Below are 20,518 nucleotides of genomic sequence, written 5' to 3'. Positions count from 1 at the left end.
AAAAATAAAATGGGGAAAAAACTTATTGATGTGTTCCTAAGGTCTTGCTGAAAGACTTCCAAACCTTTTTCCCAGGTAATGAAAGTCTCCATTATTTTCACCTTCCCTCCAAATCCTGTATGATGGATAATTCTGCTAGTTGCTAATAGAAGAGTTGTCGAGCTTGTTATTCATTAGTAAGTCACCTGATGGCACCTAAAGCATTGATATGAACACCTTTTTAAGGCCTTAAATTGTTTCTCTGACGCGAGATTTTTGAAACTGAGCTATGAATTTACTAAGTATTGTAAAATGGTGAAATTATATTTAAGATACAAAAGTGCATGTGACTGACTTGGTAAGTTTAATTTGGTAATTATCTCTAAATTCCTGGTCAATGTAGCATATCAAAATTTTCCCCCCATATTTCACTCCCTTGTCTTGATGTGTCTTGTTTGTTGTCATACGGCAAGCTTATTGTTCTAATCAAGTCCAGATTCTACTGCTATTACAGTCTTACTTGAAAGTTGATAAGGGCTGATCCTGACTGGGAGTTTTGTTATTGACTTGCATACTATAAACACATATGCTTGGTTTGAGGAACTTTATGGTCTAAGTTTTAGAAGCTGTGTGGTTCTAGGCACTTCTCCAGCTATGCAGGAGCTTGGACTTTCTCCTGCCATCCCAACAAAGTGGCTCTGTGGCAAGTGCTGCAAGAATGTATACAGAAAGTTGGATGTGGCTTGTGGGAGTGAGAGCAAATTAGGAAGTAGTTTTAAACTAATGTCCTAAACTAAATGAAAAGCTAAAAGGGCTCTTTTCTGATGTAGCAGTTACAGATACTTCTTTTGTATGCCTCCTTTCTTTTTCTCTTCCTTTTTGCTCCTCCTTGTTTTTGTATAGTGTAGTGTTGCACAGTTGTCCAGAGTAAATCAAGTTCTTAATGTCGTAGGATCCTTAAACTTGGAAAAGACCTCCAGGACCATCAAGTCCACCCATCAACCCAACACCACCATGCTTCCTCCTAAACCATGCCCTGAAGTGCCACATCTATGCTGTTTCTGAACACGTCCAGGGATGGTGACTCCACCACCTCTCTGGGCAGCCTGTTCCAATGCCTGACCACTCCTTCAGTAATGAAATTTTTCCTAATATCCAGGCTAAACCTCCCCTGACTACCCTTAAGGGTAATAATGCAAAGCATGCTGTATAATTTTGGAGACCATGCTTCTAGAGCACTGTAAGAGCACATGAGTGTAGTCCTGTGGGAAGATGGGAGCTCATCCAATAGCTTACATTTCACTCACTGATGTGGTGGCCTACTAAGCTGCCCCTTTCACTCCTCCTGTAGCAGCGTTTTCTGCTTGACTAGTTTGTTGAGATGTTGGACAAATCCAAATGTCTCCAGTGTAGTTTGAAGAATGTGTGTGTCTGAAAGCAAAAGTAGCAAGACCACCTCTTCTGGATTTGAGTCAGCCTCTGACTTAACTCAGCATCTCATGGAATCTAAAAGTGGAAACTGTCTGTGCTGGAAAACAACTTGAAAACAAGATGAAGGTGGGTGCTCACTTTGAGATTTAAATTCTTTTGTTTATTGAAGGTTAGCTTCAGCATTGAAACTAAACTGTGGAACTAAAATTTGGATAAATGCACCTTTTGTAGTTGTGAGTGCTTAAGCAAGATGGGCTAAAGTTGGATTAAAGGAGAAATGTGATAACTGTCCTGTTAAGTTTAAGAAGAGTCTTGAGACAGTGAAGATGTGTGAAAGGAGCACTTTAACATCCTGACAACAGCTGCTTTGTTGCCAGTTGGCTTGGGTTCAGCAGGATTTACAGCTGCGAATGGGAAGGGCAGTTGTGCACAGTGGTTCATTGAGCTACACAGCAGCCTCTTTCTATTATTATAGAAAGCATTGAAATTAGACATCTGAAATATATCCAGTCACTTCACTTTACAGTTGAACGAAGTCCAAACCTGTAGTAGATGTTTGGCAAGTGTAGCTGTTGACTTGTGCATCATATGTAGCTTATGTTTAAATTAACATGACCTTTTTGTAATTTAAACTGACATCTAAGAGGATTCAGGTAAATGTAGTTTAGGTACTGGATTTAAAAACTACTAATATGACTGTGCAAACTATCTAGCATTCTGTAGCTTTATCATTTTGAGGTTTTATTCTTCTAATATTTCTGTTACTTCTTTCTTCTCCCACTCCTACTTGCAATATGGTGATGTTTTGGGTTTTTTCATAGCTAAAGATTTTTCATGCCAGTCTTCTGGGGGTTTTAATATCATCCTCTTGTGGGTGGCTGATCTCGCAATTTAAATGAGTAGTACAAATGTGGGGCAGAGGGAAAGCTGTATTTGTTAATGATATGTCATGTTAAACTGACAGCTTACGCCCAAAATACAGAGATTGTTCCTGTCGCTGAAATAAATGCTACCCGTTGCTGCTTGTCAGATTGAATTTCAAGTATCTGTTGAGAATAAACCTTCCCACCCCCTCCTATTGGTGAGAATATTAGTAATGACAGTGTTTATAATTTGAAATAGAGTTTGAAGGCCAACTTCCACAGTTTGTCACAGGGTGGTTAATACACCGGTAAAGGGGAGATGGATGTGGCTACTTGTGCGAGTCTATTTCTCAGGAGGCCTGTAAATTTGATTGGCTGCTGCAGTTCTAGCAGAATCATTCGATTTGAGAGCAATAGAAAGATAAGATATCCAATTACCCAAATGATTTGCAGGGTTAGCCAACGTTGTCATGGAGACGCGGGTTGGAACAAATTAAATTTTAAGCAATAAAATAATCTTAAAGCACGTCTGGGAACAAGAAAATTTGGCAGTGGCACTTACCTGAATTGAATCTTAGCTTGACATGCTGTTGTTTGACATTGATATACTATGGGGGCTTAAACTTTTAAATGGCATGTTGCCTTTATTTTTTTTCCTTTTGCAGCCATTGCCAAAACAGATTGTAGTGTATTAGTTTTAAATAAAAGGGCATTAATAATATATGCATATCTCGGTGCTCAACATAGATTCAATAACTCTCATGAACAGCAAAGTTCACAGAATGCTAGCCTTAATCATTTGAGGCTTTTGAATATTTAAGTTTTGAGATTTGATTATACCTCCAACATCCCCTCACAAATTTTTGGAAGTGCTTGAGTCTTTCTGTAGCAAAGTTCTAACAAAGCATGCAGAGAGCTAAGCACAGTGGAATGTTTCTCTTTTTGTAATTGCTCTGTGAATAATATGTGTGCTTTTTGTTGTCTTTGAAGATCTCAATCACAAAAAGAATAAAGGCTATGTCGTTTAAGTGTACTACCTGTTTCAATGATTCTGATGGAAAAAAATGAAAATACTAAATGGGGACTAAACCTTAGCTCAAGATTAAAATATACAGATGCAGTTTCTTACTCAAGGACTTTTGAAATGCAGTATTTCACTGACTTCTGGCTTGCAACAGGGATTAAAAAAAAAATGGTCAAGCATGTCCCATAAAGATGGCTTTTATCCACATGTCTGTTAGACAGATGGAGATGAAAATTGGTCTGAGGTCAAGCCATTTGCAGCATTCTCATAGCCTTCGATTTTCTTCTCATCCCCACCACAGATAATCTCAAATGATTCAGTAATGACCAAAAGTGCAACATTGACCTTTACTCCCTAGTGGATTACTGTGTTACATGCTGTAAATGGCAGGAAGTCCATTTTGTTCTTCCAGAAGGAGTTCAATGTTGTACTTGGCTTTCTGCATGTTGAAAGTGGAAGTGGAAGCAGGGTATTTAAGAATTACCCTCTAAAGCTTTTATGAATGTGATTTGACAGTATATTCCTTTCTGTGCATTAATGTCTGATTATCTGATCTTTTTCTTTAAAGGAATGGATTAGGACATGCATTTTTTGGTATCATGAGAACTTTAGGTTTTCTTGGATTTGGGCTGTATTCGTCCCAATGTAATGACAAATGTAATTCTCAAAATTGTGTTGAAACAATTGAAGTAAATAAAAATGTAACAAATGAGAATACATAAGCCTGTCCTTAGGAAGTGGTGATAGAATGCTTTCAAATTTTGTGATATGGGAAGTACAGATTGCAAGAAAGAATAACAAGCTTGACATACTAAGCACATTTTTAGCTGAGCATTGTTTTGTAAAGGTAGGTCTAGACAGCTGTGTGGAGTCTGAGCACTAATAGAGCCATTGTCACAATGTAACTGATTGTTAAAAATAACCTGTTAAGATCTATTTTTTTGCTTTAGATCACCATGGATGCTATAGCTAAAGTCACTACTGGGACATTGGTGGTAGACACTGATGGGAGCAAAACCAGAATTATTATTGTTGAAACCTCTGAAGCTGAAAGGTGCTGAACTAATTCTTCTCGGAGGAAGGTTGCATTCTTTACTCACAAGTGAGAGCGGTGGCTGCAATAGACTAGGGCTTCCAGCATTAGTGATAAAATACACAGGTGTGTTAAGTGTGGTGAGCAATACAGTTAGAGTTTGGATACTTTTATTATACTATCTTTTCATTCCAGTGCAAAAATCTGTAGTTGTTTAAGAAATCATGTTGATTTAAGTATGATATCTTATATGGTTCTTTGGAAAGTACAGGCTGTTAAAACGCAAAATGATCTGGAATGGACTACTGTAGAAGAAAACACTTCAATACTTTCTAACATTGCAGAAGGAAAAAACTACAATTGTATATACAAGTTCTTTCTTAACTGCTTAGTAATATAACTTATCTAAATGAGTATTATATTTAGTAACTAGCCTGGGTGCTTTGTTCTTTGTCATTATGTTACGAATTCACTTTAGCAAGAGACAAACTTAAGTGCAAACACTTGAGTTTGGCAATGCTTAGGTCAAAACATTTAAGTCCTTAATTAGATGGAATTGAGGCAAAAATTATATGAGTGAAGAAAAAAATCCGCCCGCTCAACTTAATTTTTGCAAAATGCAGCTGAATTCCTTCATGTTAATTTTTAATGGTACTTTAGAAAGGAGGGTACCACTTCAGTCAGGGGTCTGACAAGCTCGTCATTTGCAAATAAATCAAAAGACAATCATTACAACAGCAAGAACCAGTGAATGATGTAGTTTTGTCATTCTTTGATGGGCCCCACACTCAAGTCCTCTATTAAAAATGAATGTATTCAAGAGTCTCTGCATTAAGAACACAAACAATTAAGGGCACTTCAGATGCTTTGCTAAGAGCTGCCATAGAGCTAGGAGGGCTTTCATGAGAGATGCAGGCTTCTACAGTCTGCTTTACCAAGGAGCCAAAGAACATGGGCAATTAGTCATGTTTGTCTATGCTTGAGCAGCTTTCTGCAAAATTTTCTTTGTTTACTCATTCTTCTGACTGCCCTACATGTCTCAGGATCAGCAGTTAGGTAATAGCTATGTTACATTGGGAGGCCTCCAGAAGTAACTGATAAGTACCTCTTTTTAGAGGCTTTCAATGCATGAGCCCTGAATCTGGATTATATACCTTACTCTAATGCCACCAATTACTGATGTCTGGTCTTGATTAATGACTAGACTCCTTCAGAAAGGGTGTTTACTTTCAAGAATGAATATATATACACACATGTGCATATATTTCCCCTAGAAAAGTGAACATAGATTGCCTTTTGAACAGCTAAATTTGTATTTAAAGTAATGAAAGTTCCTTCGTATTCTGAAAACGTCTTGCAATTCCTGATGGGCAAGATTAGGTGAATTGTGCATTAAAACCTAGCTTTCAGAACTCACTAGCGAACAAAAATACTTAATGTTTGTGAATAATAATAGTTTTTACTAAACAGTGGAGGGGAGCAAACAGGAGATGTATGACAACTCATAGTGGATAAATAAGTACTTTAATTGTGCATGGGAAATAGCGCAGCAGGCAAACTGCCTTTTAAATGTAAGCAGACTTTTGTTATGAAGTACAGAATAGTCTTTTCAGTTTCCTTTCAGTGTAAATGTCTCTAAACTGGCACTTGTAACAGCAGCAAGAAATCTCAAAACAAACTTATTTATGGCACGTACATTTAAATCTACCTAGCACTGTGGATGAATGTTAAGGATTCTGTTCATATATAATCTTCAGCGATGCCCTGCATTGGTAAAGACAAACTTGGATACATTTTTTCAGGTTTGATAGTACTGAGATAATCACTTTAAAGTAAGGTTGACTGGGAGAGCGAGAAAGTTGATTTTGCCTACAATTTTTTAGAAAAGAAATAAAAAATTTAAAAATCTAACTGACCTGCATTGGGACTGGTAATTATTGAATGATGTTACATTCTCATGTCTTATTGTGTGTCATCCTGTATGCTATGTTGTTACAGTGAAGGTCAAAATATTTGGGACCTGTTCAGGAAAACCCAGTAATGTGGACAACTTGGATTGTGTGATTCTGTGACTACTGAAAATAGACTTTTTTTCTTGCAGCTACAATCAGGTCCTTACCTCAGTTCTACAAAACAGGGAGACTCTTATGTTGGTCATACAGGTCAAAGAACTTTTCAGTAGAAACCAAATGAGCTCTTACTTTACTTTTACTTTCCCCTATTATTACCTGCTATGATTCATCCTGGCTTCTGTCCCGACAACAAAGCTAATCCTATTGGTCTAGAACAATGAACTTCTTGGACCCTAAACATCTTGGCTAAACACCAGCCAACCAGATCGCTGTGTAATAGACTTTCTTTCCATAGCTGACATACCTTGCTTTCTGGAGAGACATACTAGGCATGTGGAAAAAATGCCCTGTAGTACATAAATTCTCACAATTGTGTGGGTTTTTTTCCTTGTTAAGACACTGAAAGTACCAACAGATTTGGTAATAGTTAAGTCTGATAACGGATAGTAGTTAAGCTGGTAACTTCTTTGTATCGCATTTGCTGGTATGGATGCAGTCCTAAAGGGCACACACAGAATGGTGGATATTTTATGGTTGCAGCCTGAACACAGCAGTAACAGACTGCTATGGTACTGTGTGAAATGGTAGCTGCTGCTACTGAGAATAGGTATCTGTTCCCCTTGTTTCAGGAGAAGAAAGCTTTGTTGTAAAGCTACTATCATTTCATTGCCCTTATTTAAGGGGAACCTTTTGTCCTAGGAAGAAACCACCCCAGAACTGCTTTGGAGACTCTTCTTTCCACAGAACTTTAGAGTGGGTGTGTCAAATGACCGAGTTTGGTTAGGTGTAGGACTTCAGCTTATGTCAGAGAGACGTGGTGTTTTACAAGCCTCAGTGCTATCAGTTATTTCCCCTGTGTCTGTCAGAAGTGGGGAAAGAGTTGTTAAAGCTTGCTAGTCGTATTTAGATCCCACATCACCTGTCTGCTGAGATGTAAAAGCAGAGGGTGGATTTTGTATCCTAATTACTGCTTGACTGATGTATAAGGATCATCACACTGCAGTGTCTTCCTGAAACACTCAGGATGATGGGAGGCTCAGGGAAAGGCTCGGCAGATGAGTTAGAAATGTTTTCATCTGACTTCTTTCAAAGAGTTTATCTTTGCTCAGGTTTATGCATGACACTTCATGGAAGGCCTAATGATTCTCAGCAGGGATCTTTGTCTTCCGTCTCAAAACAAAATAAAAACCCCGAGAAATATCTACATGGATTAATGATATGACATGACAGAGCTGTTAAGACTGTCTTGTATGTAGGCTGTGTTCACATCTGGATGCTAATTTTGGTTTTGTGCAACTATGCTACTGTGACTGCAGGAGGTGTTTTTAAGGAAAACTGTAGTTGTGCCAAGTACCTTGAGGGTTAATTATGATGGTTCTGAATAGTGGGCAGATGTATAGTCTGAAAAGCTGTAAGCAGGGTTAAGACTGAATGAGAGAAAAAGATGCCTGTACCCCACCAGAAATCCTGTGTTCACGCTGACATGCCAAAAGTTGGAAATATAAAAGAGGGAGATACAAGAACCTGTCAAAGTGGAACTCAGACACTTCGCCCTGCTGTCTTTGTTGCTTTCAGTGAAGGATTGTTCTGTTCTTGGCTGATTTCTAGCCGTATTGTTCTTCTGTTACGGTTTCACTAATTTGCTGTTATTGACTATCTCATTTCTGATCTGATTCTTTCTTGTCTGCATTATATTAATTCTCTCTCAATATGGATGTTTCAGATGTTTCTGCCTTTTGTCTCCATGCTGCTTCGCTTCTGTTTTGGTATTTCTTTTGTACTCCTTAAGGTGTGTTTCTGTTAGCAAAACTAATTTTACCTTCTAATAGGCAGATAAAATTGATCATGAAAGAAACATTTTTCTTCCATGCTTGTCACCTTCATGTTATGCTGCTTGATAATTTGGTTAATAATAAATCTACCTTTTAAAAGGCTTTATCTTGGACTTAATGGATTTCAGAAATGCTCTACTTGTTAATGAGCTATGTACAAGGACCAGATTTGTGCTTAAATGTGTACACAGATTAGGTGCTCTAGACATGGCAGATGTCCTAGAGAAGCTAACTAAATCTCTGTCCTCGTCTGGGCTTATATATTAACTATCTATACTTGCAGTAGTATGAAGACATGGATTTTCTGTTACTTTCTTCACCATGTGAACTGTAATTCTGTACAGTATTTAATATATGGCAACAAATCTAAAACACAGTTTTAATCAAAATACTTTTCCTCTATAGACAGAAATCGCCAAGAGATTGAATACAATTTGTGCACAAGTCATCCCATTTTTGTCTCAGGAAGTAAGTAAAACTGTTCAGCTGTTAAAGTGCAATTATGTTGCTTTTCTGTTTGCAAATTAGCTAGTTTTAAGATGTTAATTTTATCACAATGCACAAGTGTAAGGAACATCTGTTATAGCTGAAGTGTGCAAACCCCCTGCTAATTTGGTCTAACAAATCTGAGTTCAAACTAGTGACAATGGCTTAGCTTCATTCATTGCCTGGGGAGAGTGGGAGTCTGTAAAATATTACCAATGCAACAAAATGCTTTCATTTCTAATCTTGGTGATTGCTTATCCGATATTCAGTTATCAAATGTGACTCTGAAATAAGCATGCTTACCTTGCCTACATAAGTTATATCAAATTTTAGTGTAAAAGGTGAGTTGTTAACTTGGATGCAAAACACTAGAGTTACAAACCTGCATCTGGTCTGAATAACTATGATTGTAGCATATTGTAGGTAGCTGCTGTTACATTTTGAAGCCTGAGATTTTAGATATGTCTTTTAAAACTCCACAGTTTACAAAGAGTATTTGTAATTCTTGCTGAGTTCAGTGAAGCACTTTTCTCAGTTTGAAATTTCAGTAGGTTTTGCTGTGTGGGCACAGTATATAAATGGTAAAATTGACAGTAGTGTGAAGTTGACATTAGCGTCTTGTCAGCTCAATTAGAAACTAATTATTCATTTGCCAGAAAATTAGTATGGAAGTGGCATGGGGGAAGAGGTGAGCTGGCTGCTGCCAAGGCTCTTGTTTGCTTTTGAACAGGTGAGAAATAGGGCACTGTTACCTTTTACCTGCATAAGATGTCTTGCAATAGGCAGCCTGGGCTTCTGTAGACAAATGGGTTATTCAGGTGTTTGTGATCCTTGTTTGATTTGGTGCAGTCAATACTGTAATATGAATTCCTCCCCATACCCTTTCTTCTTTTAACAGCATCAGCAGCAAGTGGCCCAAGCTGTAGAACGTGCCAAACAAGTGACCATGGCTGAACTGAATGCCATCATCGGGGTACGTGGCCTTCCAGGTCTACCTCCTACAGTGTGTATAACTTGCTTTCATATCTTACTGCTTTGCTATTTAAAAAATAAGCTTAATGTTTTGATATCTTACACTGTTTTGATGCCCAATGTTGCTGAAATGTTTGCTTTGCTTTATACAGATTTTAGCAGGGATAAAGCTAATAGTTTACTTTGTCAGAACATCATTTTGTGCAGCAATGCGGTGTGTAACAAAACTTTTCCTGCAAGAATTATCATGATTAGGAGAGTTGCCTTGTTTATTTGTAGGTATGGTCTGTCAGTTGATCTAGCTACCTTTGCCTCATGCTTTTTGTGACACTGGAGTTCTTGGAGACTGTACAACTATTCATTCTTTCTTTCCTTTTCTTGTGAATCTTTCATGAATTTTAAATTAGCAAGCAATGAAAAGAAACTTCACTTGCTTTTGAAGTAGTATTAATTGTCTGACACAGTGTTCTAATAGCCTTTCACCAAGTATGTGCTTCTAAATATGCTGAAATAAGTTAATAGTACTTGCTTGTGACTGGTTGTCAATCACAAGTAATTTGCTTTGTATTAATGAACTTTCTGAACTATACATTCCTTCCACTGCATGAGTTCATTTGCACCGCCACTAAGTCTAGAATATTTCTCATGTTTTCTGCCCTTCCAGACTAAGTGAAAGAAGTAGCTGAAACAAGAACCCGTCCTTTCTGATTTTATTCATATGTGAGCGCCTTGAGCGGATTCAAATTACTCATTTATCAATTTATGTTAATTGCTTGTGAGAAGATGCCCTGCTGGTCTTTATAGTTCCCTCAGACACTTTGTAATGGTAATTAGACATGCTGCTGTACGGATTAACAGTGCCATAGTCCAATGACGTCTACAGACAATGGAACCAGTTAATCCATCTGTGCTTAAAATTACATCCCAACTGGAGATGGAAAAAAAAAGGAGTGAGGGAGGATTAAAAGAATGAGCCTCAGCTTGAAAACTCTCCTTTCACCAGTTTCTCAATTGCAGATCTGCAGTCGGTTTGCCTGTGGTAAGCTATTGGCAGTCAATTAGGTGAAATAAACTGGGAGGGTGACCTTCATTTCCTTTTAATAGCTTTTCCTCCCTGAAATGGGGAGCTTCAGTGGATTTTCGGCTTAAATTTTGTTCAAGCTGCTTTATTACACTTGACAGATTAGCTCTGCATAAACATACCCCCCCTTCAAATCTGTGCTGTTTTTTCCTTCGTATCAAATTTTGACTGTTACTTAGTTGATTTGCTAATCACATCTTAAAAACCCACACAATTACATCTGTATTTGTCACATTCTCCTCTGCTTTGCTTGTGTAATGAATTACTTTATGAATACCTGATCTGATTTTTGAAATACAGCACATGTACATTTGTGGTATTTGATTAGCAAAGATTAGAGAACTGTATTTTCTTGCATTTTTTAAAACAAATTACTACTTTAGGATGAAAATGGAATGGAAAACCCTTTTTAATGAACTAGTTTTAAAGACTGTTATGCGGGCAATGGAAGTATGTATTAAAATATATTTAAAAGCATTCTTGCTGGACTTAGGATAGTGCTACTTAGCCAAAACAAATTTTGCTATCTCAAGTATGTCACGTGCCTCTTTTTAAAGTCTACACAATATGGTCTTCTAAAACCAATAAGATGTACAAGTACCACAAGCAATTAAGAACTCTCTTTGGAAGCAGGAATAGAAGCCTCCACTGTTTTGTTTTTAAATTATCTAGAAGTCACCAGAAGAGATACTTCCCTATGTCTTCTGAAAGACTTTTAAATGATCCCATACAAATCCAAAACTGAGAATTTAGGAACTGAACGTGTTGGGCACAGAATTTCTTTGACCATGTAGTTGCATGCGTATACATAATGCTAAAATTAGATGTATGTCACAGAGATCTTTTACAGTCTTACATGATCAATAATTATCTTGTGCTGCACAATAAGTTTCATGCTCTGACATATGCTTGATTTTGCTTGAAAAGTACGGTGTGCATCCTGGAAAATCTGAATAGCATAAAATTGGGTTGACAATTCAGTGGACCTTTGCTCCCCCTCACTGAGCACGCAGTGTGTCAAGCCCTCTCCCCAGAGGGGAGGACACATCAGAAGCCTGTCTGTTCCTACAAGCGGCAGCTGCACTGAGAGTGAGCACGGCCCAGTTTGATAGCAGCTGTCAGTATTGTTCAGGGACCCGACTTAGTGTAAAGAACAATGGAAGGGCCATGCTGTTAAAGTGCAGCATCTTTAAAGATAAGAAAAGAAATAGTAATTTAACGGTTTAGACATCTATTATGAGCATGAAAGATCACAAAACTTCTTTTCAGAATGCAAATAGGCTGGAACAATCTGTAACAGTAGAAGATGTAATCGAGTAGCCTCTGGCGTCATACTGCTGAGGATACTTTATATACAATATCAAGTATATTGTATATAAAGTATATTGTATAAATTTTGAGGATAGGAGGAAGGTTTACTTTTGCTAGCTGATGTTCACTGGTGTAGTTTCACTTGATTAGATAAAATCTGCATTTTTGTTGAGGTTGCACTTTCTTCTTCTCCCTCCTTTCCCTCTGTATGGGCCATAGTTCCCTGACACAAGACAATCCAAGAGTTTCCCAGTTGGCTTGCCTGAGTTAGAGCAATTCCTGTTGCTACTGGGCCATATGTGAATTCTGGAAGGGAACAAAGCCTTTAATTATTGGGAACAACTTTTTTGAACTACCTTTTTATTTTATACATTTTTCTATTTCCAGTTGAAAAGGTGGAAGCCTATTAGAGGACAGACTGTGAGGACAGGGACTTGTGGTCTTACGAGACAGATTTTTCAGAGAATTTGCCTACAAAGTTAAAAGCCAGGCTTCGGAACTGCTGTATATTAGTTATGTACAAAAGAGAATGAATGAATTGACACGTTAAAAAAAACAAAACCCAAAAGTAATATAGTTGGACTCAGTGAGCTTGTAAGCAGTGCTAATCCTCTGTGTTGATTAAAAATTCATACTTCAGGAAAACTGTGAATGATATTTAGTTATTAACATACCTCTGGCCTTATAATTTTCCCACATGTTCTTGAAGGCTTTAACTTCCAGCCTACAGGGTAGCAGTGTGGCTAAACAACCTCTTTGCTAAATTTTTTGAATGACACCATTTAATATTTGTTATATAAAAGTTGAATGAAGTAGCAATTTTGCTAGATAAATAATAAATGAAACATAAACCTTTGACTTAAGACAAGTGCACCTGTTAACTCTGGCACTGCTGCAGCTACAGGCAGTGTCCACATCTGGGGTTAATGAAGAATCCAGATCATGGTATGAAAGAATTAGATTATCATGGTTTAACTTAAAGGTGTTTCTTTTTGTTTGTTTTTGAGATATGATGTGGCTGTAAAGTCGAAAGTACTCAAAGTTCATGCTAGGAAGTATAAGGGACAGTTAAATTGGTCTGTCTACATGTAAACAATGTGAAATTTGTTAGATTTTCAAATTAATAAACTAGGTAGTTTTGAGTAGAATATGCAAATATCTGAATGGGAAATATAAGCAGAAAACTGGAATCTCTTAGCATTGCATTTAGATGCACAATTTCAGTGTACCACTGAGTAGCCAGGTATATCTTATTTTTGCCTTTTGAGGTGGGTTGCTGATGGTTCTGTGAAATACGTATCTTTTGGACTGACGGTACTCTTGAGACAGATTGAGTTGTAGGCCTCTGAGAGGCCTCTCCACTGTTGCATGAGGTGATTGGCTAAAGGATTAGCAAGATGTGGGATTATTTTTTTTCTCTGTTGGCTGTGGTTGCCAGCTATCTCTGGGATTGTAGAGTGTGAAGCTTAAGAGGATGAGGTTAACCTCTCGAGGGTTTATTCTTATGAGTGTGTAGTTAATCCCTAGAAAGCCTATAAATAACTAGGCTGTATGTTTCATTATAAAATAGAAATACAGACTAGAGCAGAAATGAATGCAGAACTTAGTGCAAGGAAAGAGCTAAGCAGCTGTAGCATTACTTTAGATCCTCCTCAGCCATGATCTGCATTATGTGCTGAGGGAGGGAAAATTGCCTAGTTCTTTTAAATTAAATAAAATGAGATCTAGTAAGCACAAGACTCTGTCCTCACTTTTAACATAAACGAGCTAACCCCAAGTCTAAATTAATAGACACTGGCAATAGGAACTCTATTGTGTGGCAACATCCTGGGTTATTACTTATATTTTGCTTTTATAAAATATGCAGTAACCTTAATTACGTGCTAGGATTCTGTCATGGTAGGTGCTCTTAGAATACAAAGGCCCCAGACTTGTAAACTAAGTTTAAAATAGGTAGCAGAGGAAGAAGATATTTGTCAGCGTGACAACTGGTATTCTCAAAATATACCAGTCCTCAAACAGTGGTCAGATTCTTAGTTAGTGCCACTAAGTTTTGAGGAAAAAATAAGAAAGCATTACTGATGTGCATTTGTAGTTTGTCCTAGTCAGAATTGAAGACCTGGGAGAAGGTGTGTAAAATTTGAATGAATAGATCGTGTTAACCAAACTTGGTTTCCACTTGATGCTTCAGCCCCTGACCCACACACACACTCCATGCACTCTGGACTGATGGGGAAATGGAGGACCTTGAAGCAGCAATACAGAGGAGGGTAGTGTCTAAACGAAACAGTAATTTCCTGGAGAAGATATTCTCGGACATTCTGAAGAGGGGAAAATTGTGTTCCAAAGTCAAACTTGAGTTGCAGGCCAGACCTCCCTTATATTGCAAGGATTCATGTGTGGGTGGTTAGAAAAAGCTGCATCTTGGATCTTGTCCAAAAAGAAAACCAAAACGTCTTTAGGCAGCTCTCTCATCTAGCTCTAATTTCTAAGTCAAAGGTGAGACTAAGTGTATGGTTACAAATTTGTGAAGCTAAACAGCTTTCAAGAAAGGAGTGAAAGGGAGATGGTTGGAAAAAAACCTGTGCTTAGCTAGAGCTCAAACCTGAAGATATGCAGCTGCAACTGTGAATGCAGAGAAAAGGTAGATTCTGATGAGCATGTGAGGTACCAACAGTGAGTTGGTACCACTTGCTAGAATTCTGTCTACTTGAGCAGATGTTGGGGATACGGGATGTACATGTTGAATGGTGTAGAGCTGCAAGTTGGTCTGTTTTGCAGCAGGAGATAGTTGCAGGGATGACTGGTAAGATAAGAAAAACCTGCATATGTGGCAATAGTAAACAAAAGACCAGAAAAGTCTATGGAGAATGTGGTTTCAGGAAGGGTTAGTTAGATAGAAGCAGAGACTGATATGCTAGAAGAGATGATTCCATCTTTTTGTGAACTTGGCTCCAAGTGATTCTGGTAGACAGACTGGTTTGGAAGGAATAGTTTCAGTAGAATGGAAAGGAGTAAAGTTGTGTCAATTCTGGAAGAGTACAGATCAAGGCAAGGATTTACAGAAGGTGTGCACAGTGAGCTTCAAAGAGGAAGTGGAAGGGCTACCAGAAGGACAAACTGTGGGTTAGGGTTTTGAAGGTGGTTCAGGCAAAGGGGCATATTTTTCACATTTAAAAATATATATTTATATATATACATTTTTATGTGTGTGTATATATATGTGTGTGTGTATGTATATATGTAACGTCATTGGTACAGAAGGATGGGTTATTTAATCCCAGAGTAGAGGAAGTAATCCTTTTGAGAGTGATTCAGAGCACCTTTTGATTAAAGCACATGCAGGCAGAATAGCTTTCCATGTTTGAAGATAGTTTTTGTGAATATTATCCACTTTTTCCCTAAGTTATGAAGGAAGTAAGAGGAGACAAACTAAATGGGTGAGCATACCTCCTTCTTTCTTACAAATGTCTGCTTTGTGTTCATACTTGAAACGAGACAAGTGGGAGAATTGGTGTAGGTGGAATCAGTAGGCTGAGATAAAAATGTGATGTGACCTTCAGTGCTTCTCTTGCAAGAAGTCTGAGATATGGTAGGTTTGGAGGAGGAAGGAGTTGGGTGGGAAGAATGAATCGGTTGGACCAGACAAAAGAGAAAGTCAGCTGGGGACTGCACATGAGATAAAGTTGATGCTCTTGAGGGCAAAGAGGCCCTGCAGAGGGATCTGGACAGACTGGAGAGTTGGACAATCACCAACCGTATGAAGCTTAACAAGGGCAAATTCTGGATTTTACAACTGGGGCATGGCAACCCTGGATGTACATTCAGGCTGGGGAACGAGAGGTGGAGAGCAGCTGTGCAGGACCTGGCGGCTCTGACTGATGCCAAGCTGAACATGAACCAACAGTGTGCCCTGGCAGCCAAGAGGGACAACCGTGTCCTGGGGTGCATCAAGCGCTGCATTGCAGCCGGGCGAGGGAGGGGATTGTCCCGCTCTGCTCTGCTCTGGTGTGACCTCACCTCGAGTGCTGTGTGCAGTTGTGGGTGCTACAGTACATTAAGGATATAAAGCTACTAGAAGAGTGTCCAGAGGAGGGCCATGATGTTGGTGGAGGGTTTAGAGGAGAAAACATCTGAGGAGTGGCTAAAGTCACTTGGTTTGTTCACCCTGGAGAGGAGGAGTCTGAGAGGAAACGTCATCACAGTGTACAGCTTCCTCACAAGGGGAGAAGGGGCAGGCGCTGATGTCTTCTCTCTGGCGACTGATGATACGACCTGAGGGAATGGCAGGAAGATGTGCTGGGGAGGTTTAGGTTGGGTATTAGGAAAAGGTTCTTCATCTGGAGGGTGGTGTAGTACTAGAACAGGCTCCCCAGGGAGGTGGTCACGGCACCAAGCCTGACACTATTCAAGAAGCACTTGGACAACACCCTCAGAGGTATGGTGTAAATTGGGGTTGTCCTATGCAGGGACAGGAGTTGGACTAGATGATCCTTGTGGGTCCCTTCCAACTCAGGGCATTCTATGGTTCTGTGATTCAAAAGTCAAATCTAAAGTTAGTTGAGTAAGGATGAAGCAGAGCGTGGTCATGGAGTTGCTCTGCAACGTGTGTAGGAATAGAGAAAGGTGTTGAGAGTTTACATGTTGAATATTGTAGGGCTGTAAGCTGGACTGCTTTGTAGTAGGAGAGGTGCAAAGAATGAAGCATACAAACTGAAAGGAACTAAGGTCTAGTTTTGAGAACACTGATACACTGAAGTGAACTAATGCAGTGTGCTGATGGGAGTGGTGTGGATATCACAGGTAAAATATGCCTGTAACTGGGTGACTGTGACAAAGATGGAGTCAGTGGGAGTAGGAGGGTACAGAGGGGCTGGAGGAAGAACATTGGAAATGTGCAAGAAAACAGCAACCTACTTTTCATGGGGGAACAGCAAGCAAACTGTTGTCTCTGGAGGAGGACTGGAAGAGAAGGGAGAGAAGCTTGCTTTCCTTGTTCCTGTATAGAGCAAGACTACCATAGGCATTTAGGGTAACTTTAGGAAATACTAAAGGAGGTCAAAGACACAGTTTGTACAGCAGTTTGCCGTAACTCTTCATTACACTGAAGAGTTTGTGTCAACTTCAGGATTCCTGTTATCTGGTAACTGCATTAATTTTTCTTTCTTTTGAAGTAGTTGCTGAACTAACAAGGCTGCTTTCATGTATAACACCTAATTTCCTGAGAACATCCAGTAGTGTTTTTAAAAGTGCTGAGTATCTGTAGCTCTTTAAATTGAATACTTAGAAGCGGTAGTACTGAGGTAGTAAAAGCAAGGATTAGCAAAAGTAGATTGCTCAAACCCATGTTCAGAAGTGATTGTCATTTGTTAAATAAATATCAGTGTAATGCTTTTCTCATGACCCTCATATTTTTAGTTTTTTGTTAGTAGTTGCTGGGACAAAAATATAGTATTTTAAAATATCACCCTTAACTTCTGGATTTTAATTTACCAAAAAGTTTCTACTCCATCGTTACTATCTTCATGTTCAGCAAGATTTAAGTTTCTGGAGACTAAAAGAGCTTTGGAGGGAAAATAAATACTTCTTAAGATAATCACATATCAGTAATAAAACCCTCTAGAGTAATATCTTTAAGTCATTTCCAAATTGGTGCATGCTTGAACTAGTTGGTTTTGGCTGCTGTGGCAGCAGGAACATGCTTTTGAACTGTGATTATATGGTAGCGGCATGCTAACAGTAGCTAAAAAGGCAAATATGTAGATTTGAGGTTAGAAGGTGAGTAATAGCAGGAGTTTATGGTTGCCCCAGAAGAAAAAATGCGCTGGCAGTTTCTGCAAACCAGAGACAGTGTGTGCTGACAGCGTAATTTTAGAGACTTAAGGCTTGCATCTGAATTTTCAGAGAAAGCAGTGTGTGCTTGTCTAAAGAAAAGCTTTGTTCGCAAAGTGACTTACACTGACAGTGATCAGAAAAATGTAACTGGTTTCAGAAAACCAGCCTTTGCCTTGGACCAAGAGAATTTAAGGTCGTTTTCTGTAGTTTTTAGAACATGCTTTTGAATTTGTTACATTCTTTTAGAGTGTGAGAAGTCCGTTGGTGAAGACATGTTTTCCTGGACAAGGATAGTTTTTTTTCTGTTTTTTGCTCTGACTACCCCTCCACTCCATCCTGCCCTGTGGCATCTGCCCTTTTTAAAGGCTTCTCATGTTCCTCTGTTGTTGTAGAGGCTTTTTCCTCCAATGTGAATTCAGCTTTGCTGTTTGTCCTTTATTTCTTCAGAATTTAGCCTATGAGAAAAGAACCTCTACTTATTTAACCTAAGGAAAAAAAATACCATTATTAATACAAGGACACTTAGAACGTGCTCGTCAACTTCTCTATTTTTTTCCTTTTTTTGCTATAAACTGTTTGAGACAGGAACTGTTCTTAAGCCAGCCCTGTAATACATATTTCTAGAAGAGCAGCTATCAATGAAAAAGCTATATATGCAAACACACAGAAGAAATGGTATAATGACAAATGAAAGTATAAATGATCTATATATGTAATATATACAGAATAGTATGTATAATATATAATGTATAGTATATTATATATATTATATAACAATATAATTAATGAGACTATATTAAGATGCATAAAATAGATCACTGTATATATGATATATAAAATATTATATGGGTGTGTATACACATACAAGATTATGCTAGCAAGAGGGCTTCTTTAGTTTGTGGGTTGCTTGTTGTGTTGCCAGCATAGCTGCTGATACGATAACTAGCCGTACTTCAATGGATCTGCACTTGGTATAAGCTACTAAGTTTTACTTTGATTTACAGTGCCTAAAAGCATGGAGGAGGGAAGAAAATCCTTCTTCTCTGTTGGCAAAAGCCCTTATGTGGATGCAGCCACACCAGTGGAGCGCTAAGGTACCTTGGGGAGAAGATGTCGCTGAGCTGGAAGAATTACATCTGCTGGCAATATCCTTCATCCTCACTGCAGGGCTCTGCTGGTGTGGGATGATCTGCAGAGGCTCCAGAGTGTAGCTAGGCTGCTAGCGCAGATCTAGCTCTTCTGGAAGTGCCAGTCATGCTGGCAGCACTATATAATTATTCCCCCTATGTCAATGGGATGTTAAAAATCTTGCCATTTAACAATTATCGCTAAACTTTTGTTAAATAGTTAATTGCTGATCACTTCAGCAGAAAAACAGATGTGCTCATTCACTGGGTGTGGTGGCAAATCATTTGGGTGGGGTCACCCACATTTGTCATTACTCTTCACAAGTGTGATCTTTTTGAAGAGCCCTGAAGTGTAATATCTCTTTTTCTCTCTAATCCTGGTGTGCCTGGGCTTGCCCTTCAAAATGCCAGAAGGAAGGGCAAAGTAACCTAGCTGTTTAAAGTGAGACAGAACCACACAGCAAAGATTAGACTTGCTGCTCAGTATAGTGCTAAGGAAAAGATAGAGTGATTCTTTCTCCCTTGCAGTCTATTTGTCTGCAATCTATAATGGTGATGTGGGAGCTAATGAATGGTTAATAAGCTACCCTTGGAAATTATTTTTAGGTTTGCTATTTACATTATATTGGAGAGCATTGAAGACCTGTTTCTCAGTTGTAGGGATGTAAAGCTAACTACGGTATTAAAATTTAAAATGGGATCTTGTGGTTCAACACAAATACTGTCTGTACTTGTAGGAAGGCTGGTGCTGGCTTTGTAATTCAAATTTATAGCAACCCAAGCCTTTCTTGTGTTGAGACTTAATTTTCCTCATTAAAAAAAAATCCTAATGAAATACAGAACGTATTCTAAAATACAAGAATATAGCTAGTATTTATGTCATAGGATTTTAAGACCTCAAATTTTCCTGTGTTAGTAGTGAAAAATTAAATTTAGAGTTTTGCTAGGTAGATGGAGGCTTTGGTATAACTGCTTTGACCCTTGTCGGCTCTCTCAGTTGCCTTCTCTGGGCTCTCTGGAGGTGACCCATGTACACCAGTGGTTTGGCTCCACATTAGAATGTGTTCTCTTCTTGTGTTGTAATTTTTCTATGGAATCATTTTTCTCGTGAGCTACACTGTGAATCAATAAATATATATTTTTGTTTCAGAGAAGTGGCAGCTTCATGACTGCAACTGGTTTTTAGATAGACTGTAGAAGAACTTCTAGCCTTATAGAGCAAGTATATGGGGAATTATGCTTCTAGATGTTTATTCTCTTTCCTTACTTTAGCAAGATTAAAGAATGTAGTTTTCTCCTTGCACTAGAGATTAAAAAAAACCCAGACTCTAGAGCTGGCCAGGTTTAGTGTTCTGTGGCCAAACTGTGTAGCATGAATCTGTAGAAGAAATACATTTTACAGTGAAACAGGTATGCATCAGTGTAAAAGCTTAGCGAGAGCACAAAAGCATGAAGTGTTCTTTTTAATCTTC

General features: G+C 38.5%; 1 protein-coding gene across 10 annotated transcripts in view; it reads left to right on the top strand.

The window, feature by feature from the left end:
* Positions 1 to 20,518, top strand: part of LOC104046888 (TLE family member 1, transcriptional corepressor) — a 76,283-nt gene that overhangs the window by 14,525 nt on the left and 41,240 nt on the right. For 4 of the 10 annotated variants that reach the window (XM_064439012.1, XM_064439011.1, XM_064439008.1 and 1 more), the window contains exons 5-6: positions 8,640 to 8,702; positions 9,619 to 9,693. In XM_064439012.1, coding sequence (XP_064295082.1) covers positions 8,640 to 8,702; positions 9,619 to 9,693 — 138 coding nt within the window. Of the gene's footprint in view, positions 1 to 8,639; positions 8,703 to 9,618; positions 9,724 to 18,923; positions 19,014 to 20,518 lie in introns of all 10 variants that reach the window. The other 6 variants (XM_064439009.1, XM_064439005.1, XM_064439003.1 and 3 more) reach the window with 3 other exon arrangements.

The sequence above is a fragment of the Phalacrocorax carbo genome, chromosome Z (assembly GCF_963921805.1).
Source record: "Phalacrocorax carbo chromosome Z, bPhaCar2.1, whole genome shotgun sequence".
Taxonomy (NCBI): Eukaryota; Metazoa; Chordata; class Aves; order Suliformes; family Phalacrocoracidae; genus Phalacrocorax; species Phalacrocorax carbo.
The sequence above is the reverse complement of the archived record's forward strand: the minus strand, read 5'-3'. Positions and strand labels throughout refer to the sequence as shown.